This window comes from Centruroides vittatus, unplaced genomic scaffold, assembly GCF_030686945.1.
Source record: "Centruroides vittatus isolate TY-2023 unplaced genomic scaffold, ASM3068694v2 contig_439, whole genome shotgun sequence".
NCBI classification, from domain to species: domain Eukaryota; kingdom Metazoa; phylum Arthropoda; class Arachnida; order Scorpiones; family Buthidae; genus Centruroides; species Centruroides vittatus.
The window spans coordinates 1,580,966-1,608,060 of record NW_027122239.1 but is presented as its reverse complement, the minus strand read 5'-3'; the positions used below and the strand labels follow the sequence as shown (position 1 = coordinate 1,608,060).

Below are 27,095 nucleotides of genomic sequence, written 5' to 3'. Positions count from 1 at the left end.
AATAAAAGTTTTAGCCGTAGTAAAAAGTTTAATTATGGAAACCAATTAGTGACGTTTAAAATAAGATTTATTAATCAATTTAATTGTTTTATAAAAATTTTTTAAAATTTAATTTATTAATTAAAATAATTTTTAAAACGTTAATAATAATAATTATTTTAATGATGTTATATTATTTTCATATTTTATATAAGAATTCCGTTATTGGCCATTAGAGGGAATTATCGTCTTTCGGAGTTGACAAGACAATATGGAGTACGAAAGGATTTTGCTAGTTAAACAAGAAGTGTTTGTTTATAGAATACCACCGAGATCTACAAGTCGAGGATACAGGTATACTTGCTGTTTTTAATGTGTAAGTCGTAACTGTAACGTGATAATACTTAGAGGCGAGTATTAATAGAAATAAAACAGTGTATCTGATAAATGTCAATTTCACTAGTCAGTTTCACCCTTAAGAAGGAAGAGGGTGTTTTCAGAAAATTGATAAAAATTTCCCTTAAAATACTCAATATCTTTTAAAATTTGATAGGTTCCTTTTTAAAATACATTAAGAAATTGACGTAATTAGAATTTTCTCTTAAAAATTACATTACATGAAAGTTAAGATGATTGAGTTAAACATTTTTTAAATTTAATCATCACAATATAACATTTTTACAAATAAAATATATTAAACATTACTAAAATAGACTCCTGTATTGTTATGTAGTATGCTTGCTTTTGTCAAATAATGAATTAGGGGTGTAGCCAGGTTTTTCTCTCCAAGCTAATTAATAGTAGTATAATAATAATAATATAATACCAATATCTTGATTTAAAATTGCTAAAAATTATTAACATAAAATGCTTGATTACATGCTATACATGCAAAAGAATAAAGGTTGATTTATAATTTTATGAAGAAATTTTATTATGAATTTTCTTTCTGATTGCCTGAATAAATAAGGAAATATGAAGGGAAATCGACTCGTAATAATTGGTATTGTTGATGTAAAGGAAGATGTACAGATTTATTATCTTATTTAATAATAATCTAAAGTAGCTGTTTTTGGTTTAAAATTTTATTTTTTGGTAATAAGAATATTATGTAGAAAGATTTTTTTTAATGATAAGTTAGTTTAATACTTAAGCTGATACGATGTAACATAATTGTATCAGATATATTTTTTCCTTAATGAAAGTGAAATATAACATGTATTTTCCTTTAGTACATGTCTTTAAAGAATAATAATAAATAATACAGGTGAATAAATTTAGTATAATATATTGTTTTATTACAGCATTTGGTTTAATTTAATTATTACATAATATTGAATAAAAATATTTTAAATTAAAAACTTCAAGTTTCTTAAAAGTATAAGTTGAACAAATAATGAACTCATAATTATGATATTAAATTTGAATAACTCCTAAAAAGCTAAAATAATCAAGTTTTCAGAAATAAAATGTTAAAAAAACAAAGAAATTGTTATGGAATTCAAATAAACAATGTTAAGATTTTATCAGAGAAAATTATAGTAGAAAAGAGATATTAAAAAGTTATATAAAAAGGAATAAAACATTAAGAAAATGATGTCTAACAAACAAAAAAAAATGAATGAAAATATTAAAATTTCTATAAACATCAAAATATAAAAATAGTCACTAAAACAAATAACATGACAATAACTTCAAAGATAAATTCATAGTTATTAATATCTAAAATTCTATCAATATACAAAAAGAGTACAAATTTTTATATTTCTTAATAAGTTGAACAGCTTTTCATTTTTAAACATAAGTCCTGTTATAAGGCAAAAGGAGTATTAAAGAATATAACTTAACTTTCAATATACTAAATATTGAATACCCAATAAAATATTTTTACTGTTTCATTTTACAATTTTGAAGATATATCTTAAAATCTCTAAAAATACAGTTGTGTAAAATTTAATAACTTGAAATTAATTGCAGAAACTTTCCTTTATATTAGAAACAGTTGATATAATAAATAAATAATGTATACTATATTCAACTATGTAAAACAAATAATCAACTGCTAGAAATCATCAAATTTTCAAAATCAATATCAACATTCAAAATAAATCATATTGGATTTTTCTAGTCTAAATAAATTACAAATTAACAATTTTAAAGATTTTAAATTATATTAATGTCTTAAATATTGCTACGATATTTAAGACATTATGACTTATATTAATGTCATGAAGTATATTTTTTGAAATGATAGTTGAACATTGATCAATTATACATATAATTTTTTACTTTGCATACATATTATAATAAAAAGATCATTATCATAAATGACATTTAGTGCATTATATGACTAGAGTATTATTTTATGCAATCAACATACACTTGAAATGTGTCAGACATGCCAGTAATATTAATGAAAATTTGTTATAGGCCCTATAGAATTATTTAATAGTAAACATGTCTGTCAATATGTAATTGCAAAGCTTATATTGTCCTGAATAAGGTTAATTTTGAGAAATAAATAGGACAAAGAATATGTAAATATTTTTCTTTTTATCTTCCAAATTGTTCTGTTTTTTTTTTAATAGAAAAATAAATAAATAAAAATCAACAATTTCTTTTTAAAATTTATACCATAGCAAAATAATAGTTATTTTTGTATTTATTAGCTCATTTTGTTCTTATTGTTACAATTAATATATTTATTGATAACATGAATAACATAATTGAAGCTTTTATATACAAATCCAAATATTTATAATACAAATTACGTTAGTAATACAGGGTAGGCCAACGAAAATGAAACAGCAGAGATAACAAATAACACATTATCAGCCTTAATTTTATGATCAATTTTTTTTTCCTTGCATGATTTCCAAGATGTCCCCTTCGAGAATAAAATCGACCTGTCCGAGCAATTTGCTTAAATACAAATCCAACTATCCAAAAACTCTGCCATTTTGTTTTCATTGGCCCACCCTGTGTATAATAAATTTTAACTTTTATTTTTTAGCTTTAGGAAATTTTTTTGCAGGGTTAATTTTTCTAATTCCATATAAAATTATTTCCAATAATAATTTTGAAAATAGCATAATAAATTAACAAACTTTGTTATCTTTTTAAAATCATTTAATGTTTAAGTATAGCATACATTATTTGATTTTCAAAATTTTTGTCTTGATTTAAAAAAAAAAAAAAAAAATAGAATTTGTAGTAGATATACATTTATTACTTGAAAAAATTATTTAAGCTGCTTTGACTTTATTATGGTTTTTAAGAAATAGATTTGGAAGTTACATTGCAAAAAAAGAAGAAAAATATAACTAAGTCAAATATGTTCTTGTTTTCAATTCAAATCAATATTATTGCTTTCAGAATTTATATATTTGAATGATCCTGAAAGTCATCAATTTACTTTGTAACATTTTATTTTGTAAATTACTTAATGTGTTCATTTTCTAAAACTTGTGTAGTTCTATTTTCTAAACATAAAAAAGAAAATGGAACTGCAGTTTACAGTATTTAAGATGCAACATAGGAGAAGAGCACAGAAGATCAATAACTGCATGTCTTAGGCATAGTTCAGGTAAGTCAAATGTCTTCCATAGAAAGGATTTGTTTGATGGTGATATCACATATTTGTTTTCTGGATATAAATGATTACTGAATATTTATTTATTTTTTAATATAAATCATTCTTTCAAAATATGACAAAAATGTAACATTTTATTTTTGAAATTAATTAATGAAAAAAAAATTGTGTGATCATAGATATAAACTGAAATAAGTAAAATGAAAATATATTTCTATTAAAATTACACATTTTTTTTTTTCCTTCTTAAAATCTTTATTCATCAGTAGCACTTTTTTTTTCTACATTAATTTCTTTAATAGGATCAATATTTAATTTCTGTTTTTTTCCCTAATCAAAATTACATACAAAATTATCTTATGTTATATATATACATCAACTGTTTCTCTCCAACAGCATATGAATAGCTTAGCTAACCATTCTGACATGTAGTTATTGATCTTCTAGACACTGTAGGAATACTATAGTGTTCTTACAGTGTATTCTTATAGAATATATAGTGTTCTTGTATAAAATTACACAAGCCTTGGAGGTAAATATAGTTTGAATTTGCAATTACTTTTTCAAATAATTTGAATAAATGAGAAGTATACATTTGTTAAAATATACATACTACAGTTTTATCTTGAAAGAAGTTTTTTATAGCATTAATATTCATGCCAAAATATATATAAAAATTGTATTTAACTTAATTTTAAAATACATCTATATATATAATTTTTTCCTTTATTTAAAGTTAAGTACAGTTACAGAGTATTGTTTTCTAAATCTGAAATAATTTCAAAAACATATTTCAATTTAATTATAAATTTATTTAATAGATTTTTTTTATATTCTTTTAACTGTTTCATTGCACAGCTAACATTCACAAAATAGCCTGACACCTCAGTTATCAAAATTTTTTTTGTGTACTGGTTTTAAGTATTTTTTGGGATTAGATATATTTAAATAAAACTAAATATTAAGCATATTAATAATAAACAGTGCATGCCCAGCTTATTATAAAGAAAAGTCACCACCTGTATATAAAAATCTAGTAATATTCATATAGAGTATAATGTGAAAAATCATAGGATTTCTAGCCTTTTTGGTTAATTCAGGTCAAAAAGTTTTAGTCAAATTTTAAGTCATAAATCCATGAGGTCATTATGTATAGAAAAAAGCATAATGTTGTACAGAGATTAAAAAATTGGAATATTTAGCTATTAAGATTGATTGTAACCTCTTTGGCTATGTATGTGATCTCCATTCAGATGTCAGTAAAAATTTAGTGCTTTTTCTATGGAAAAATTTTCAAAAACAGAAGAAGATAAAATCATTTTTTTGCATTAGAAACCTACTTGATTCAGTTTTCAAGAATTTTTTGAAAATATTTTCTCATAGAGAAAGCATTAAGTTTTTGTCATTATTTGCTGGAGACAAAGTACATAACCAAAGAGATTTCAATTAACCTTAATGCTAGATACTCCATTTTTCAATGGTCTTGTACAATAGGATTTTTTTTTTTCCTCTAGATAATGACCAGAAGGATTTAAAACATCCAACTTTCGAGTTGAAAGCATTTATGTATTTTAATGTAATAATGAACTCTATAATTACAATTATTTCAATGTAGCTCTAATATATGTTTTAGTATAACAATGAAGCATGAATGCTTCCTTCTTAGAAGCATTACAATTTATTTCAGTGTAGCTTTTTTTTTCTGACACTAACGGCTAAATGTCAACTTAAAAGTTAAATTTTCTTAGAGGAGGACCAACTTTGTTAAAATTGGATAATGGCAAGTTCTTTTAACCTCAACTGGGCTTAATGGTAATGTATAACACACTTCTCAAAACTTTAACACTTTAAATCTGTCACTAGATCCTAGTGAAGTTTTGAGGGGTGGGTTATGGAATATGGCAAATAAATTTATTCTATGAGATGATGTTTAAAATTATGTTAAAATTAATAATTATGCCACAACTGGCAACTTTGTTGTACAATAAATGATGTTGAGCTAGACATATCTGCCATCACTGAAAATTAAACAATGTTGCCAAAAATAGAATTGGTGTCCTAAATATAAAATATATATTCTATCATTATCTCGAGTAACGTAAACAGGTGGGAGAGAAAGGCTATGATGGCAGCAGTTGTAGCAGTTGTAGACCAAACTGTAGCATTCCCTTCTCTTGTAATGTCATCTTTATGCTTGGTGAGCCTCTGATTGAGATATCAGGAAGTACAGTACATCCAACATATACTGCACTGATGCCCATCATCTTACTTATTGTTGGGATGATTGTACATTCTATTGTTCCACTAATCATTTTATGGGTCTATTACTATTCTTTTGTTCTTCCTTCCGACACTAACACTCATCTATCAAGCTGCTGTTAGTAAAAACTGCCTTTGTTTTAATTTTTACAACACTATATACATTTGGAGAGAAAGTCTAAAACAACTTACTTGTTAGTAATAAATATTAAATTCCATTTTAAACTTTCTAGGTAATTTTAAAAATTGAAATATCACCTAAGACTTCTATACAGGAGTAATAGTTGTTTGATTTTGCATTATTATCATTTTATAGTTTTCACAAACCATCAAGAACTTTTAAAACCCACTAACACAATTTAATGAAAACATCTAACGAATGTTTTCAACCTTACCCAAAGTTTTGACCAGATGTTTTCATTAAATTGTGTTACTGGGTTTTAAAGGTTCTTCATGGTTTGTGATTCATTCCTGTTTATAGCTTTCACTTTTTAATCATACAGTATTTTTAAAACTGGAAATACCAGTGCTTATAGCATGTCATGCCAGCATTTGTTATAAATAAAAACACTGGTGCACATGCATTGAACATAGTATTAAGCATGGGGTATTATTTTGTTACTAAATTGGATTTATGGCAAACTAATAATGCCAGGAAGGTAGAATACTGGAGTGCATAGCTCTTGAGAAATATATAATTATCTTTTGGCAAAACAATCTGCAAAATTTCTCACCAAATTTAAAATATCAAGTTTTGGTGATTTGACTAGCAGCAGGTTATCCCTATTCATATTGTATATGAAATACAAGAAGAAATATAAATACCAAAAGCAATCTTAAGCTAGCCTCCTTTTATATTTCAAAGACTATTGAATTTCCAGAAGACAAATTCAAAGCTGACCTAAGCATGACTAATTGCCCAATGTCTAATATTTGTGCTTTGGTGTATTAATTAATATTTCATTTATTGTTTGGAATAAAAATATGATGATATTCATTAACAAAATATTTTAAAAAACAAATTCAGTAATAATTTATAAATTGTCATCTCTCAATAAATTTTATTACTATTGTTAATAGTACATCATCAAATAAGCCTTTTCAGATTTTTATAATTTATTTTTCAGTCTCACTTTATATTTCATTAAAATACTGTAATTTTTTTTTTTTAAATATAATTTCATCGTCATTAATAATACTCTAATTTAAAATAGCTAATTTTTCTGATAAAAAATACAAATTAATTAGAATCAAATCATAAAGATATTTCCTTTAATTAATGGAAGTTCATTTGGGATTGGAAAATCAATCAATCGTATAATTTAAATGATAAATTACTATGCATCCAATTGTATTAGGATTATATTATTTCTTAGAAGTTTAATCTTTGACTAGATAAATGAATTTTGTTGTTAATTAATTATATTTGTCTTCTCAGTTTTTTCAAAATAAAAATAAAAAATAATTTCAGTAAATTTTAACTTTTTAATGCATTTTCATAGTACATAAGAGATTTGTATAAACAGGATTATTTTTGATTTTTAAAGTAAAGATTTCTTTAAAAGATCTGTAAATAAAATTTATTTATCTAGAGGTAAAAAAATTCTTTGTGCCATTTATAACTATTTTAGCACTGAAAGAAATAAGTAATGCTATTAAGAATGATATTACTATCCCTACATTAAAAAAAAATGGGACTCCTGAAAACACAAAGTGAAAAAATAGTATAAAATACATCACTCTTAGAACTTATAACAATCTTTTTGAACAAGATTTTATAATAATTAAAATTATAAGATGATAACTGCATTTGAGAAACAGTTTAGAAACTTACTTTAAAGATCCGCAAGTAAGAAAATTCATAATAAATGAATTTTTTTATAAAAATTTGATAATACTTGTGGCAGTGTGCTTATTAATTTTATTAAAATTTTGATAATTTTTGAGAGAGAACTCAATAATCTTACATTAATTTTAAAAAATTCAGTTATGTGAAAGATTATGTTGAAGTGTAACAAAATTATTTTTTGATATTAAATATTTTCAGAATTTAATTTTTAAAATGTGTAAAATCAACATTCTAAATGTTTAAATAAATTGTTTTATGCTCAAGATAAGATACTTGATCAAAAATGTTTTTTTAATAAGTGTTGGCAGCTGAACTAAATAGTGATTTGATTTTATTTATTTATTATAATCCAAGTTTTGTGAGTTTCATAAGAACTCGAGTCTATTTTTAGAATGTTTATAAAATTATTACTTGAACAAAATATTTTCAAAATTCCCCAAATTTTAAAAATATTTTAAAGTGATTAGGGGGTAATTTTAGAATATTTATTTCATGTTATGATACAAATCTACTTCAGATCATCATTCATTTTTACTGAACTATATTTTTTTTTGTCTTGTAAAACAAGAAAAAATACAACTCATCTAAAATTAAAAGAAATATTTTTTTTTGGTTAAAATATCTTTCGCATGAAAGATGTTTATCTAATTATTGAATACTTGTATCTTTTAATTCTGATAGAAAATTCTGACTAGTTATTTTGTTGTCTGCATATTGGTTAACATTATCTTGCTAAAATTAAACATTAAATGTTTTGCAGGAAAAAAATATATATGCTTAAATCTGTTGGGATTAGATAACAGAGATTTTAAGTATATTTAATAGTGTGCCTACATTTTTTATATATAATGAAATACTACTTAAAATTTTAAAATGAATTCTGTCACACAAGGGCATATGTCTCGGCAGCCATTAAGATACTGCTAGTCATTAGTGTAGGTCTGCAATTTTTAGTTTTTTGTTGGTAACATGCCTTATAAAATCAGTTCTGGTAGATATTGTGCAGTGGTTGGCTGCCGTAATGTCCAGAGAGTTCTTTATAAGTAGTTTGAAGCTGTATGCAATATACAAGAAAACATGATGCATAAAGATTGCCCATGTATTCAACTATTCCAGTTACATTCATTTCCACATGATGAAAATTTAAGAAGAGAATGGGGAACCAGCCATTCATCTAGTTAGATAAATAATTTGCTATCATTAGACACACAAGTCTATACAAAATGATTACTTGCAGATAGGGTTTGTGATGGCTCTACATTTATCTTAAGGACACAAATATTTTGTGACAATTTATTGATTGATTAAAATTCATCTACTTTACCACTTGAAAAATATAAGAGTCAATGCCCTTATAATTAATCATTTCTTGATAAACATGGGCTTTACTTTTAATAAGGTTTTCAAATATAGCTGGATATTCCAAAGGTAGCATTCTCTCGTGTTATACTGTATTAGTACTAATTAGTGAAAACAACTGTCCATCTGAAAATAAATTAGAAAATACAAATTTGTGGAAGAAACTATGCAAAAATCCCAAAACTTTGAATTAGAGTTAATTCTACGATATTCTGTAAATATTTTGGACTACTTTATGAATTAAACAGTAATTTATAAATATTTCTTGATAGATAATAACAGTGGAATATTAGTAAAATTATAGAAACCAGTTTTGCCAATTATTTTTATAAACAAAAAAAAATTAAAAAACAAGATTTAGGTTTTCTGAATTTTGCTTTAAATTTTAATTAGTTTAAGATATTTCCACACCATGAAAGTAGAACACTTATTTTCTTTACATTAGAAAAAATTTAAACTTGAGTATTTTCAATCATTTATAGTTCTACAGTTCTGTTGTTCTTGCAATATCTTAATGGTGGCATGACGATGGAACTACAGTATGGGAAAATACATGAACCTTCTCTAGAAACTTGTGGATATAAGTGTTTTTTTAATAAAAACTCATAATGGTCAGGTAAGTGACACAACTTGTTGCTAGATTTTTTAATTTGGTTATTTTTTATTTTTCCCTATAAACTATGATGATTTTTTGCTAATTTCAGTCAAATAATTTACTTACAAACAAGGAATACAATTTCGTAGAAGTTTTGCCTTGTATTTGATTCTTGACATGGACAGACAGAGCACGTACTTTTGTGGATGCAAGTTATATACTTATGTGAACTGTAACAGTCATACCTCCCAAGTGTATGCCACTGAGTCAACTGTGTAAAATTTGCTCTTTTAAAAAAATTAAGTATTCCACAACCAAGTACTGTACAGTACATGCTAAAAAAAAAATTCATGTACTGGCATATAATCGGTTATTGGCACATATCTTTAATGATTTGTTGTTGTGTACCTGGTACCCCTAACAATTTAAAAAAAAAAAGAAAACTGTACTTTTCTGAATGTTAATGACATGTTTAAGTGGTAGCACAAACAGGAAGTGTGGTTGCAGCATGATTTCTACATTTATTCCAGTGTATTCAATGTACATGGTGTAGAAAGACTCAGATGAAAGTTTAAGAGCACTGTCTATTGGCATTAATGTTTTGATGAATAAAACACAAAAATAAATATCAAAACCTTTATTAATACTGATAGACAGTGCACTTAAACTTTTATCTGATAATTATTTTTTCATGTCAGATTCGTATTTCTTTAATTCTCCATGGAAACTGCAAGAAGATATTCTTTGTGCATGTAGAAAGACTGTTTTGCATGCTTTTATGACAACTATTCCCATCAGTATATGTATAAAATTTTGCTAGAAAGCATTGTAAATGAGTAAGGAGAATTACAATGTACAATAAAACCTGTGTAAACTGGACTCACACAGTGCTGAATATTTTTCCAGTTTGGCAGGTTTCTATTTTGAACAGGTTTTTTTCTTTAATATAGAAAATCACTGCATTCTGAAGAATTCTTCCTGCTTAGGCAGATTTCCATTTTGAACAGGTTTTACTATATATAATAATTCACTACTTTCTTAATTACTCCTTGTTTGTAAAAAAATTATTCATCTGAAAATCCCTTAGTTTAGAGCGAAGAAAAATAAAAAATAACCGAATAAAAAACACAAACTTGGGTACAAATACAAGTATAGAATCCATGAGTAAGTGATATACCTTCTACAGTTACAATTACTGCTTACCAACTATCAAGCATTTGAGGTATTTGAAGTTATGATTGAAATAATAAAAAAATGGTTTTTGCAAAAATTACCTTCAGTTTTTGGACATAAGTAGTTTCCATGTAATTTTTTTTTCTCCAAGATCTCTTTCTTGAATCCTGAAGCAATCTGTCATTGTGATTTTCTTGAATAAAAATGGAACCTGGGCTTTACAGGAGGTACTGTAGTGCCCTAGAATATGTGAAAGCTGATCAAAATTCACGAAATACATTTCTAAGCCTCTCTTTGTTAGTACTGACATTTTTACTGATAAACATATGCTGTACTTGTTCATTTTTATCATCATATATTTGTTTAATTAATCTGTTATTTATGTAATTTGTCAGATTAAGACAATAAAATTTTTATATTTAGAAATATTTCTAAACTTAAACTTCATTTTTGAATATTTTTCTTTTTGGATTGCCATCATCTCTGAGGCTGGCAACCTATTCAGTCCTTAGCAAGGTTGAATAATAGTTCCATGTTATTTCAGTCCTCAACACCTTCTATTTCCTTGAATAATATTGGGTATATTCCAGTGTAAATACTGAAAATTGTTGAAGTTTTGGAATAAATTAGTTCAATTCATACAGTATTGGACAGTTTCCAAAAGTGAATCATTTACATCTTTTAGGGTAATTTGGCATTTTCTGTCTTTGGTTATTTCATTTGTCAATAACAATATTTCTCCCATTGAAAATTTATCTAGAAGTAATAATTTGAAATTAAATTTTATTAATTCAATAATAATTCTTATTATATTTAAGCCAATTTGATTTTTGTTTAATTTTTCAAAAGATGCTTTGTAAATCTAAAGTAATAATTTATTTTAGATTAATCTTGTTTTTATGTAATAATTAAGTAATTTTTTGTATTTTATTGATATTTAAACTGTTTATAAACAGTCTAATTTTACTTAATTTTTGCAACTTAATTTTTGCTTTTAAAATGGATACAGCATATGCTTGTTATCCAATTAAATTACATTTTCTTAAATTTATTTACTTTGAAGTGGTGATGATATTTTATAGTGAAACACATTTTGACAGCAAACTTTTATAAAATGTTTTTTTTTTTAAAGTATCAAATTAAAAGGCTGATTGCAATTTTCAGTTTCTATTGGTATTTTTAATTTAGTTTGACTTTACTTGAATAGACCAAACTAATAAAACATGAAGGAAGATGACAAATGATTGCCCCATAAAGTGTACTTTTTGTTTTTGTACAAAGTATATACAGTAATATTGAAACGGTTAGAAATCTAGAGCGTAAATTGAAGGTTTAACATAATTAGAATAAAAATATCACATTTTATAGGATGTACAGAATTTTGTAAAATCAATAGATTATAAAGGATAATACAATGTATATATTTACATATATGTATATGTGATATACATATACAATTTTGAAGAGAAATATTTGAATGAAATTTTTTTATAGGAACAGCAGAAGATAAAACAGTTATTATTTATGCATTAAAATGAATGTTATTTCAAATGCATGTAATATTTTGAATATGAAAAATTCAAAATGTTTTAATATTAAAATTCTCTCTCTCGTTAGTTTCTTTAATGAAATTTCTTGTATCATGTGTCATTTACTTTAATATTAATTGTCTGAAAATTTTTTTCAAAATTCTGTTGTAATTTTTATCTATTAAAAATATTTTCCTTTAATAAATCAAATGATTGCTGTAATTAAATTAATCAGGCTATTTTTCACTACTATTAATAATGTGTAATTATTAATGATGTTATTTATATATATATATTTATTTATTTATTTATTTTCCTTTAATTGTTCTCTCTGAAATATTAAATGATTGTATTCAAATTTAATTATCTGATACAAATAAATATTTAAAGTGTCATAATTTGATTCATATAGATCATTGCTATAACTTTCATCCATTGCAGACGATATTAAACTAATAATTTAATAATGATTTGGATTGGATGTTAGAACATATTAATTAGAATATTAGAAAATCTTCATGAATTGCTAGTTTTAACCTTGACATGCATAACTATTTAAACCTGCTTATCCCAAAAACTAGTTTAAAACTATAGATTATTTGATTTATTATTTTATTACAGTGTTTACTCGCATATAAGACGACCTCGCATATAGGACGAGGTGTGACTTTAAAGATCAAAATAAAGAAAATTAGATTTATTAATACAATTCTAATTTTATTTTGTTTAATCACAAATAAAATATCAAATGCACACATTGTCCTGCAAAAATTACTGGCATTTTAAACTTTAAAGAAAAATCGTGTAAAATCGACAACATAATTTGTTCATGCTGGACGATCGGGAACCTTTTTTGCCAGTTATTAAGTCTAATGCACTCTTCGTCGATTACACTTATGAGTTTCTTTGAATTCTGATTTCCAAATAATCTGTTTTCACGTGGGTATGGATTAAAACTTATATTGGGTTCCCATGTAATTTTGGAATTCAATTCAAAAGCTTTGTTTTTCCTATTGCTATTCATCTTTACTTCTGACAATACACAAGAACAATTCAAATGATCCAGATAAAATACTTTTGTTTTTAAACACCAGAAGGAGAGAATCTGGTAAAAATTGCAAATACACAGTTTGCAAAAATTATTGCAAAATGAAAAGAATCCTTTGCTCGTGCATATAGGACGACCTACGTTTTTGAAGCAGTGAAAAATGAATAAAAACTTGTTTTATACACGAGTAAATACAGTATATATAGATAAAAGATTAAAATGGAAGAATGTTAGAAATTCAATTAATTATTCATGTTCTTATTTGAAAAGTTAAATATAACATATATTTAAATACAGAGAGAAGCAGATACATTCTAGTTTAACTATATTTGTCTGTTTCAAGTTTAAACAGTTGTAATTATATATATATTTTTAATCAAAATTTAAAATCTGATCTAATTTGGAATCATAATTTTGCATGATGTTGAAAAATGTATAGGGTGACTCATTCAGTAAATGATTATTACAGTCATTCACTGAAGTTTTAAGTTAGTCCTAAATCACACCAAAATCATGCCAGTTGAATGAACAAGCGTAATGGATGACATTTTGTGCCAGTAAATGCCATATATGGTTCGCTACCATTGAGTGATAATCATTTACTGGGTTTTTTCCTGCCTTCATAAGATCATGCTTAATTTTCAGACACTGGTTTTTAGATTGTTTCATCTTTTTATAAAACAATATATTTTAAGCATATAATTCACACTCAACCTTTTAAAAACCAGTAATAATAATTGAAAACAAACGTTTTCGACCGTTAACTCAGTCTTCATCAGGTTCTAACTATTGAGATTCAACTGTTTCAGAACGTATTCAAATTTTCGAATATTTTAAGCATATATGCAAGTTAAATCTCCTTAGTTATGGAAAAGTAGCAGCCTTTGTAAGGCTTCTATTTTTCCATAGTAATCTTGGACTACTGTAGAGATCCATTTTTGTTTTTATATACTTCTGCATGGAAATTCTACATAAAAGAAAAATAAAAAAAATAAAAATTCTTAGTCTGTACCTGCCCTTATATTTTGATTCATCTTTATGTATTTTTATTTTATTTTATTTTATTATTTATTTGTTAATTTATCTATTATTTTCATTTTAAATTTGAATGTATAATGTGCAAACATTCCATAGTTTCAATTTTAATATACGTTGGAACTTTATTACACCTGAGGATAAATTATTCCATGAGGCTGAAAACTTTAGTGTGTTTATTTAATAACATTTCTCAGCGATGGAAGGTGTTTAATGTTTCATTAAGTATTATCTGATATTAGTGAATTATATGAATTTGTATATGAATTTTTTTAAGATTATATATCTTCATATGGTACATTTACTTAGAGGTTGTCATCTGTTTTAAAACATGAAAAAACGTTGTAGGAACAGAAAAATAATCTTTTTAACGTTTTGCCTAATTTGTCAATAGTTATCTAACATGCAGTTGAATTACTGCTGCAAATTGCTCAATAATGGCAGAGTTCTAAAGTTTTTGTATAATATATAATTATAGAATCCACCTTTATTTTGGAATCTAGATAATATAATTTATTGTCTTTATTTTAAATTATTAATAAAGATGACATGATCTGTGTAATGATTCATAATTTTGAAAGGGATGAAATAATGTAACAATGAAATGAATGCATTGCTTTCAATAGTATCTATTAGACCAATAATGCAAACTCTTAAAATCCAAGTATAAGCTAATATTCATCAGATTGAGTTAGAGATATAAGAATTTATAAAATAGAAATAATTTTCATACAAATATTTAATATGTAAATATCCAAGTTGTATTTCTACTAAAATGATATACTAGCAAAAGGTAATTTTTATGGTATATACAGTAGAGCATCGATTATCCAACTTAATTGGGGACTGGGGTTGGTCGGATAACTGAAAAGTCAGATAACCAAAAAGTATGAAAAAATACATTATTAGTATAGTGTATTAGGCCTGGTTTAAATACTAGCCTCCCTTTCATGGTCGAGCCAGTGCTGCCAGCTAAAACATGCAAAAATTTAACAAAAATAATAATAAAGTAGCCAAGACATAACCAAATATTGTAGCGCCACATCACTAGCGGACATTTGAATTTGCCAACTAGAACGCGGTCGGTTAATCGGGGGTCGGATAATCAATGCTCTACTGTACTTTCTTTGTTTCATTCTTTCATAGCCAAAGTTACTTCTCACATTTATAATTGAGGAAACATTGGATTGATAAAAATCGATTTATCAAAGAGAGTATATCTGTGATTACATGTGTGAAGAAGGATCAAATTGGTTGATCTATAATTCATCTTAGATTTCATTCCTAAATCAACAGAAACTGTTAGTTTTCCCATTATGGAGAAAGTAATTTTTTTTAAGATTTTAATGAAAGCAGTATCATCAATTCATTTGAAAGGAGGCAATTTTCAGTGTCTGCAGTAAACATTATTCATTTCTTTTTGTGGTTTATAACAGATTTCTAAACTTATATATTTTTTTTTATACAGTTGATACATGCTACTATGAAACAAACTAATGCTATTTAATCTTCATTCAACCAAAATTGATATCCTCTAACAAACATTAAAAATAAATTTTTATATTGCAAGTAATAATTTCTATTTTCCATTATTCAAAGTAAATGTGACTTATTGTGAAATTGGAAATATCAAATATCATTTATACAGTAAATATGTTAACTTGTTTTGCTTTCTCCATATTATATTTTGAATGAATATAATGTTACAAAATACTACCAGAATAACATTTTATTCTATACCAAAATCAAACTTTCTTATTAAACATATAACTAATATTTATAAGTAAGAAGATATTCTAAATATGTGTGAAAGTACATAAATTCAGTGACATTTTATTTCTTGTGGATGGAAAAAATTATTCTAAAATATTTTTTGAATGTAGTAAAAACAAGTAACTATTTAAAATGTGAACAACACCACTGAAACTAAAGTTAATTTCTGATGAGATTTTAGTATACTATATATATATATATGAAATTGTGTTTCATGTTAGTTATGTTGGTGAAAAATGTGACAGGTACTTTGGAAGCTATTTTATCTTAATATATTATGATATTTTAGATACATTATATACAGAATTTTTCAAAATAGATTTATATAAATCATATATATAACTAAAATTAAGAATCAGGTTAATCACTGTGATATTTGTTTTTATTCTCTTATTATTCAATCAAAAGTACTGTACTTGACAAAACACACTTAAAATGGTCTTTCTTCATTCATTTTTATTCAGAAACTTTTTAAAGTTTCTAAAACTTTTAAGGCAGCTAGCAAATGATTGAGGGTTGTTTATAATAATTTATAATAAATATATTTGGTTTTATTCAAAATTTTATATTTTGTTATGTATATAAAACAAATATTTTTAGTTTGTAAATTCAATTTTGTAATTTAATTTTAAACTGAAAATATTAAAATTTTCCTGAATTATAATTAAAAAACAAATGACATTTTATGTCATAAGGTATTTTTATTAATATAGATTGAAATAAAGAATTGAATACAGAATAATTGATTTTTTCCCCCTTGTTTTTTTGTATTTTTTAAACTTCTTTTTTGGCTTGTGTACTGGGGAGTGGAAATCAACTGCTTGATGGCATTTCCAAAATTAAATGTAAAATAAATTAAATAATTATTTAATTTATTTATTTTATGTTCTGAACTTGCGGGTGTTGCATCAGATTACAATTAGATGTATTACAGCTGAATTGTGAAATCGTATACTTTGCAAAAATATTACAAAGCTTAAAATAGGTCAAGTTATTTGAGAAAGTTAAATTATTAAATTTTTGTTTTTAATAATGACTAGAATGACCTTTTTAATTAAATTAATCTCTTACATAATTCTAGATTAACCCTTTATTATATAATACAAATACTTTTTTTATTATTAAAGTATGTTTTTGTAGACTATTCTTGGAGCATGCTACAAAATGTATTTTGGCAATCTGATCATGTAATATAGTATCAGCTAAAATCATTTACGAAGATTTGATCTAACCTAAAAAATTTTTACTTCAGTTTGAAAATTTAAATTATTAATTTGTATAATTATTAATGATAGCTTTATTATTTGGCACTTGTATTTGAGAGTAAAAATTAAAAGATGGACTGAAGTCTAAAATTAAAATTCCTGTAAATTGAATTGTTAATAATCTTCCTTAATTATTAATGCCTATATTGGAAACATGTTAAATACTGTGAATGAGTATAATGAAGGAATATAAGCTTAATTTTGTGTGGCTTCTGATAAAAAAAAAACATAACATAGAAATTGTTTTTAAACCTTAACAAAACTAATATTTAAAGAATTATTCTGTTTTTATGAAATCATCTTAGTTTCCATAATCAGAAACTACATACAAAATTCTACAAATATAATACAGTAAATTTTGAATAATAAGTTATGTATCTAACATATGTCCAAGTATAAGAAATTTTTTATTCTCGTTCTTATTTACTTGCTCCAGACTTTGCTGTGCATTTTCTAGAATGATTTAATAAGCTCTGTTTCCAAACTTGTTTTACATTATTATATTTTGACTTTTTTATACAAAATAATATCATCATCAATGTTCTTGGAAGTTCCTCCCATTTTCCTGCCCACTTCAGAGGGACTTTACAATTGCACTATACATGATTAAAATTTATTTGCATATTATTTATTATAATAAATTTTTTATATTGAAAGCTTTATTGTTCTTAAAAAACTTATTCTAAAATTAAAGTTTAAATCTTATTTTATAACATGTTAGAACCATTAACATTTGCCTTTTTATATTTGTTGTCAGAGGGTTTAAAATCAAATTACAGTAGACTCTGTTAACCAGCATTCATGGTAGACATTAAATAAATGTAGTTTCTGGTTGCTTTAGAGTTACTATTAAAAATATGTCTAATTAATACTATGCCCCATACTTATAGTGACCATTTGTCCTTTATTTCACTTCTGTCCTTTAGATTTTTTTAATCTAAAATGACCATTTTGTCCTATTTAAATAGCTGGGACAGACCCTTTCATGGAAATAAAATTATCTGAATGAGTCCTACCATAAGAAATTCCCTTGTGGACAGGGAGATTGAAGAAAATGTTTTGTTTGTTTCCAGTCACTGGAATGTGAATATAAATGACAGCAAAGTACTGTTATGAGATTTTGTTATAAAAAAACTTTCATATTTTTAATTATTATTGAATGGCAAACAGCTTAATTTTGAAGGTAGTGATGAGTTTCATAAAAAAAAAAAAAAATTGTAAACGTTAATAATGAATAACAAAACTTATTATTTTATTTATTTCTCTCTACAATTAATTGCTATAGTAGTATTTGAAATGATAAAAGTAATTTAAAGGAGAAATAACTATCTATTGATTGAATTCATATTTTGTATGAAGTGAAAAATTATAAAACTTCAATTTAAGCTTATTTATGATGTAGAAGTTGGAATAATGTTTGAATAAATACCAGCAAATTATGTTGCAATCGTTTTAAAATTTTCTTGATAATTAAGCAAGTGTGATCTAATAAATCATCAATATAGATAATTTATTAATTCTTAAATATATTATTGAACTAACTAAACTCGTTTCACCAAATTTTATAATTTTGAAATATTTTATAACACAATACACAATTATTTTAAAATAATTCATTTCCAATTCTCAGTTAGCATCCTCTTCAAATTAAATATACTAATTCGTTTCCAATTATAATATTTTCATAAACATATTTTTTCCAAATATTTCATTAAAAATTTTATTTGCACACGTGCTCGAATGAAATAGTTAAATATCACAGTTGTATACATAACGTTGATTAAATATTACATATTTATTTTAAAAACTTACGGTCGTCGGTGTGTACTTTTCCTCTTCCCACAGGCACCGAAGACCGTACTTTTAAACCGTTAATTTTATAAGCAAATTTTCAGTCATTAGAAACTTTAATTGGTACGAAAGTATATTGGTAGTAAAGTAATTGCAATATAAATTTCATCATAGTGGAAGACACAAGTATATATTAAAAGCTTTTTGAATACTTCGTGAACATTTTTGAAGCATATAATTTACTTAATTAGAAATCAATAGCTCCTCACTAAAAAATCACATTTTATTGTGTATAAAAATAGTAGCGTTAGGAAAAAAAATTAGAGAAAATGTCGCACACAACGAAAATAGTTTAATCATACTAACATGTCATAATATTGGCAGAAACAAGTCAGCAATATTTGGAAATGTAAGAACGTAGTCACCGTTTAGAAAATTTATTTATACATCATAGATGTAATTTCTTAAATTAATGTTGATAAACTTAGATTTAATTAACTGTACATTAATTTAAAGACAAATCCCAATAGGAAATGCTAGAAAATGCGAACGGTGGAAATTATTAGCGGCGTGTCATTTCCAAATTTACATAAAATTTAAATCAGTTCTTTTATCAGTATAAATTATTGTTTATAATTAAAACTTTTAATTAATTAATTTACATAAATTCTGTTATAGCTGTTGATTTGGATAGAAATTTGGCATTGTAAAATTGTTTTCTTCGAATAAATTTTAACATAATCTTCAATTAACACGTTTTAAATATTTAAAACAATAACAAATCAATTTCACGTCATCAAGCGGTGAAATTGACATTGTTTACAGTAAACTTGGCGCATTTTTTTCCCACAATTAGGCCTAACACGTTGGCTTTCATTACATCAAAGTAAACGAATAATTCAAAACGAACTAACGAATTACAGATTATTTTACTTAATAACTCGCGTATTACTCGACTCTTCAGTCATTTTCGTTTTAAATAAATCGGAAACGACGAGAAAACACGACTAATTCGCGGCACGGTGGAAAATCGAAAATTCAAATTTGTCAGAAGAGTAATCCCGCACTCGGTGACGTCACGCGTTTAAATTCGAAAAAAATTCCGTGGCAGAAAATAGTGATATTTGTCGTACATAATAATATTTTGTATTTAAATAAGAATATTTATCCGTTTGGAAGGTCGTTTAGGAAAACGGGACGATGGATAATTCGTTAGGCGGTACGTAAAGAAGTAATGAGGCATCGAGATGGGTAAAATTCCGTCCGGTGATTTAGGCAAGTTTACTTTTCTCGACAACTTTCTCTTATAAATTTTATCGAGAGACGAATTAAAACAGTTTATTTATAGTAAGAACGAAAATAATAATGAGAGGAAACGTTTCTTTCCACTTCCCGCCAAATGTACGGTGATATCGAGTGTCAAAATCCCCACGCTTTGTACAGTACATTTTCGAAGCGTGTTAAGTGTTTTGAAAAGAATTTAACGAATTCGATTGATTTTCTTTGCAAATAGTAATTACACTTTACTCCTGTTTTCTAATTAATAGCAATTAACCCGAAAAATAAAGTATCTCCTATTTATTGAATTTATTCATTCTATAAATCAGTAACACAAAAGATTGGTACTTTAGTAAAGACTGTGTGCATTATCCAACATTATCACGTTTGGTTAATTATCAGATGTTTTGCTGTTCAGATCAAAGTTTCCGTGTGGAGTGTCTGTCGATGGAAATTTGGCTTTTGTAAGAATAAAATATATAGTTATAATTAATGTATTGTGTGTGTCTGCGCTTATGATTTGAAATAATGGTTTAAGTATCTCTTACCGGTAGGTGCCACGACTGTTGCCAAATAGAAATAATTTTCTGCCTTCGTTGCCGTACGTGTGCCGACAGTAGTATTTAATTAAGAGTGCTGATGCTCTTAAGCATTTATAAATATTACAGAAAGTTTGTTAAAAATCATCAGAGTTTAATTTTGTATGGCTTCTGATAAAAACCTAATATAGAAATTGTTTTTAAACTCCAACAAATTAATATTTAAAGAATTAATTCTGTTTTTACGAAATTGTCTTGTATTCTGACATCAGAAACCGCATACAAAATTCTACAAATATTATTCGAAATTTACTATGTTGTAAGTTATGTAACGTATGTTCAAGTATAACAGATTTTTTATTCTCGTTCTTATTTACTTGCTCCAGACTCTATGCATTTTATTGAATGATTTAATAAACTCTCTATAATAATGTAAAACGAGTTTGATAACACTTGACTTTTTTTTTAATACAAATTTTGCTTCATTATCTTCCAGTATGGTTATATCGGATGACACAACTGATTTTAAATCTGTTTTATTCACAGAGAATGAAAGTCAGTTTCTATTTTTGCAGTTTGTTCATTTAGCAAATGAGTCTAATTCAGAGAATCTTTATGGAATTCATTTGTCTAAGACTATTGACTTTAAAGATTGTTACATTATTATTTTTTTGTTATTTAAAAATTTTTGATTTGACAGATTCTCACAGGAAAAAAATTAAATAGGTGGTAGTAGTAGTAGTAGTAGTTTTTTCCTAGGTTATATGTAATTTAAATATGCTTGCAAAACTTAAACTGATTTCACCAAATACTTTGTTTTGGATCAAATCATTATTAGAGATTTGGTTGACATGATATATTTTGTAACAACTTTTTATATAAAACTATTAGTTCACTAACAACTTCAGTTTTTATTGAATATATTTATTTGAATTCCAGTTGCAATAAATTTTCTTAATTTTAAATAAAAGGAAATAACACCACACTCTGTGTTTGTTTAACGGTTTTTTATTTTCGCTAGAGCTTTTGGCGAACTTACGTTCGTCGTCCTCGGGCAAACGAAAATTTTAAAATGTCATTCACCATCGTTTCTAACAACAAATGCATTAAGCTCCTCAAATGTAAATTCAAACTATTGTTTTACCATTTTTTAAAGAAAATTTGCACCTTTCCAGCAGTAACTGTTAAATAAACAAATGTTTTTGGCCACATTTGGGGGTCTGTTGGGTTAAGCTGATACAAAATCAAACACGCTGCAGACATTTGATTTTGTAACCTGACAGACCCCCCCGAATGTGACTGAAAACATTTTATTAAATAAACAAACAAAAGATATATTACAAATATATTATTTTTAAAATTAATTATTAATCTGTTGATTTTTTTTTTAAAGATAATTTATCAATGAGATACATTAATGAAAATATTTTTTTCAGGTGTATTTAAATATATTCAGAACCCTATAATGAACTAAACGATTTGAAAAATGACCTAGATGATGAGAAACGGAAATAATGGATTCTGCCGAACCTCAACCGTTAAAGGCTTTAGAAGCGGTGCACGTTCACAACCATTTACTAGAAAGATTTAATAAGTTGAAGAAATGGCAGGAAGAGCAGCAGGAACGTTTACGTTCCATACAAAAACTTCAGTGGCAGAAACTACACGAACAACAAGAACATATTGGTGCTATATGGAAGAAAAAACAGATGAATGATGGTAGTGCCAATGTAAATACTATAAACACCATAAATGTTCAGAATAATCCTATGCCTATATCTGTAACTAGAGTTGAAAATGCTCATAAATCAAAAGAAAGTCAATTCTTACAGAAGGAAGCAGAATCGGTTGTACGTATCGACCATGATGATAGACCCATTCGATCGGAATATTCAGACGAAAAATCTTTTGAAGAATTACTTGAAAAACAGCTGTCGAAAGATAGGGATATTCCCACTGGAAAAAAGCCTAAACCGATGAAAAGACCGTTCCTAAAAAAGGGAAGCGGTTTGAAGAAATATAATATTAAGATGCCTCCAAAATTAGTAAAGAAACCACCAAAGCAATTAATTAGTAAATTAAAACTGAAGAAAGAAGTTAAGAAAAATGATCTTCTGTCAATTGTGATCGAAAAACACGACACCGTAACTTCGCACGGAGACCAAAGTGATTCAAATACTGCATTGGATCGTCAAGAATATTTCCCACTTAAACAAATGGATTTAAAAGAAATCACACAGCAGGATTCTTTTATCAGAGATTGTGAGAAATTAAAGAAAGAACATCAAAAAGAATCTGTTGAATTGGCAGAATTTGAAATGCTAGAAGAGGCTGCTCACAATATCTCGTTTACGAGCGAGTCGTCATTGTTGGCTTACGTGGCAAAACGATATCAGTCACCACCAAAAGAGAGAACAAAATCTCAAGATAATAAAGAAAATGGAATTGAAAATCTAGAAGAAAACCTTGTTTTGCAAACAGCACAGCTTGAAAAATTGCTTAATTCGGTTAAAAATAGGCATCAGTTTTTACAACAAAATGTAGATGATTTAAAACAAATTGATGATGACAACACAAATGCTCTAAGTGTAATAAATGAAGAAAATGATATTGAAAACAGCTCTCAGACAAGCTGTTCTCTAAATGTACGGCAGAATGAGAATAACGAAGACAGATTATCGGCCGAATCTGACGACGAAGATAAATCGTTTAATGACGAAAGTAGTTGGAAAGGAAGCGTTCATTTTGAAGATTCTGAGAACATGTTTAATTCTACGCTTTGTGCCGATGATTCTGTCGGTGACGACTGTCCAAATTCTTCGGTTTTTAATGAAGAAAATGATATATTAAGTGATAAGTTGATTGACTGCAAAATAAATGATGAGCAAATAGCAGAAAATAATAAAACAGCACAACAATATTCTACAGACACTACTAATGAAGTTTTGTTGGCTGAAAGGTATCATCTTCAAAAGAAAAGTAAAGAATTGGAAGAAGAAATAGAAGTATTTAAAAAAGAAAATGCACTCTTAATTTCACTAAGCAAGCAGCGTGAAGAAACGGTAAAACAGTTACAAAAAGAAAAAAAAGATTTCGAACAGTTTAAAAAAGAAATGGAGAAAAAAATGCAAGACGAACTTGACGAAGGAAGGAAACAACTAAGAAGAGAGAGGCAGAATTTTGAAAGATATCAGAAACTGAAAAAGGATCATCCAGATAAGAAAGAGAGGGAGATCATTTCAATGCTTCGGCAGCAAATAGAGACATTGCAAAACGATATTAAAAAGCAAGAAAATAAGTGGTCGTTAGATTGTCGCCGATTGCAAAATAAATTGGCCGTTACCGAAAAAGAGAGAGATAGCTTAAAAATTTCGCTCAAACAACTGGAATCCCAAAGAGTAGAGTTGCTGGCTCTGTTGAAAGAAAATCAGAAAAAAAAGCAGCAAGTAAAGAAGGAGATTATTAATACTAATCAGTCGCAACCAGTACATAGAACCGAAGTGATTAATCATGCGAAAAAGCCAGCTAAGAAGCAGATCGAGGAAAATAAGGCCGACAACGAGAAAGAAAATAATTACGGTGGAGCTAAGACTGACGGCACAGAAAAGGAAACAATTCTCTCTAAAATCCCTTCGGATCATGATGAAAATTTGTCGGAGAATTCCAAAACAAAACAAAACTTACCAAAGAAAAATCTCAAAGTGCGATTTAATACCGATCCGCTCGTAGATAAACATAATTATGAGGCAGTTTCCCATTTAGATACATTAATGGAGAAGGAGAATTTTGTGAAAATCTCTCATCCAGATAAAATAGAAAATGTGTACAGTAACGGAGATAGAGAATACTTATATCCGAGCGGAACGAAGAAACGTATCAGTGCAGATAATTTGACGACAACCATAAACTTTTATAACGGCGACCGGAAACAAATTTTGCCAGATGGGAAAATTATATATTATTATGCCGAAACGGGCACCGCGCAGACAATCTATCGGGACGGACTACAAATTATAGAATTTGCAAACGGACAGATCGAAACTCACCACGTAAACGGGGTTAAAACAGTGGCCTTTGGAGATTCTCAGTTTACTTTATATCCCGACGGTTCCGAAGAGAGCATCACGTCCGACGGAACCGTCGTCGGAATCGATCCAAACGGAACAGAAACCGTTTGCTTCCCGAACGGCGAAATCGAAGTAAGAACAAACGAATTTACGAAACGAGAGTATCCGGACGGAACTGTTAAAATACTGTATGCCGACGGAAGACAAGAAACTAGATATGCTAACGGTCGGATGAGAGTTAAAGGGAAAGACGGCGATGTTATATTAGATATAGAATTACCACGTTTATAACTTTAACTTTGGAATTATATTAAAGTTTGTTACGATTTGAATACTTCAAAATCAGAGAGATTTTTACAATTACCTTTCTTTGTTGTAAAGTTGTTTTGAATTTTGTAAATAAAAGAATTTCTTATTTATGTAATTTTTATTGTTTTCATTGTTGTGGAACAAAATTACACAGAGTAAAAATGTGTGAAGACGTTATAATTCTTTAAGCTTTTCTAAAAGAATTATATTTTAATGGCTTTAATTCTTTCTGATAATTGCATCTTATAACCGAATAAAAACAAATTAAAATACTTCAAACATTTATTACAATTAAAAATGTGCTGCTGAGGAAAAAAGTATAAAAATCTTGATAAAATTTCCTTATCTAAGACGAATCTTGAAAGTTGTAGTCTGAAAATGTAATATAACTCCAATGTTCATTCACAACTGAGGATCAAGAATAAGTGTCAGAATTTAACCAATTGTAATTCATTTAGCCAGAAAGCATTCACATATGAAACTTTTGACAGAATCTTAATCCTTAGTTGAGAATATGAACATATTTCTGAATGTGACTACTATATATTGTGCAATTTAATATTTCTGTTATGGATTCTAGATGAGCATAACTGTATCTTAGACCACCTCCATAACTATGTTTTTGGACAAACAGCGTAAGATGGTTGTATGACAAACCTTATTTCGGGTCTAAACTGATGTTTAAGTTTAAATATTTTGTTCAAATTAGTGTAAAGAGTAATTTACAGCATCAATTTAAAGAAAAATAGTTGCATTAGAGATAGACTATTATATTATCCACATAAGTCTTGTTGACAAAATGGTAATTACACAAAACAAATTATTTAATATCGGGGATGATGATGTCGGGAAATGCTTTGTTAGGATTGTGTTACAAAAGAAAATTCTAAATATATGTCAATATAAATATGATCAATGTATAAAACCTTTTGTATTTGTTTATTAGAAATGTTATATATATATATATAAGTACTTTTAATCAATTTTAAAATATTTCGGAGTTTTAATTTAAAAGGAAGCAACTTTAGTACACAATTTGTATAACTAAACATATATCTTCTAAGTTACAAAGAAAGTTCTCTATAGACTAATCAGTAACAAAAGTATTTAATTTTCAAAAAATTAAGTGTTTATTTAGATAAAAAAAGAAAATACAAGTTTTCATTAAGAATTTTTTTCCTTTTTAGAGCATCGGACTGGAAACTCGATGCTCCCGACTGGACCGGAAGATTGAGAGTCGTAGCAAAAGATAACGACTGTATATTAAAATTGGAAGACAAAAACACTGGTAAATGGTACTTGTTAATGCTTGACAAATGTATTTAAATCTAGTAGTAATAATTTGGTATAATTTTAGGAGAATTGTTTGCATCGTGTCCAGTGGACAAATATCCCGGAGTCGCCATTGAAGCCGTACTCGATTCTAGTCGATACTTCGTACTCAGAATACAGGATGGAAATGGTAATCTTTTAATTAAAATCAGAATTATCACTGTCGAGATAATTTAAATATTGAAGAGCTTTAAAATAATCAACTTTCAAGTTTTTAATATTTAATTTTTTAAATATGAAATAATAACAATGGGTGATCATTTGAAAAATTGGTAATCAATAAATACAATCATGCTACTAATTGATCTCAAATTTCATCATTT

The 27,095-nt window shown here is 26.6% G+C and overlaps 2 protein-coding genes across 2 annotated transcripts in view; both read left to right on the top strand.

Moving 5' to 3' along the window:
- The first annotated feature begins 216 nt into the window (after nt 1-216).
- Nucleotides 217-27,095, top strand: part of LOC136977015 (NECAP-like protein CG9132) — a 30,004-nt gene continuing 3,125 nt past the window's right edge. Inside the window, exons 1-3 of the mRNA XM_067272433.1 lie at nt 217-333; nt 26,628-26,728; nt 26,798-26,902. Coding sequence (XP_067128534.1) covers nt 251-333; nt 26,628-26,728; nt 26,798-26,902 — 289 coding nt within the window. The 5' untranslated portion in view covers nt 217-250. The remainder of the gene's footprint in view (nt 334-26,627; nt 26,729-26,797; nt 26,903-27,095) is intronic.
- On the top strand, nt 22,443-25,446 carry Sas-4 (spindle assembly abnormal 4). The gene has a single exon (XM_067272422.1). It carries the CDS (start codon nt 22,579-22,581, stop codon nt 25,420-25,422), a length of 2,844 nt encoding a protein of 947 aa, XP_067128523.1. The 5' UTR covers nt 22,443-22,578; the 3' UTR covers nt 25,423-25,446.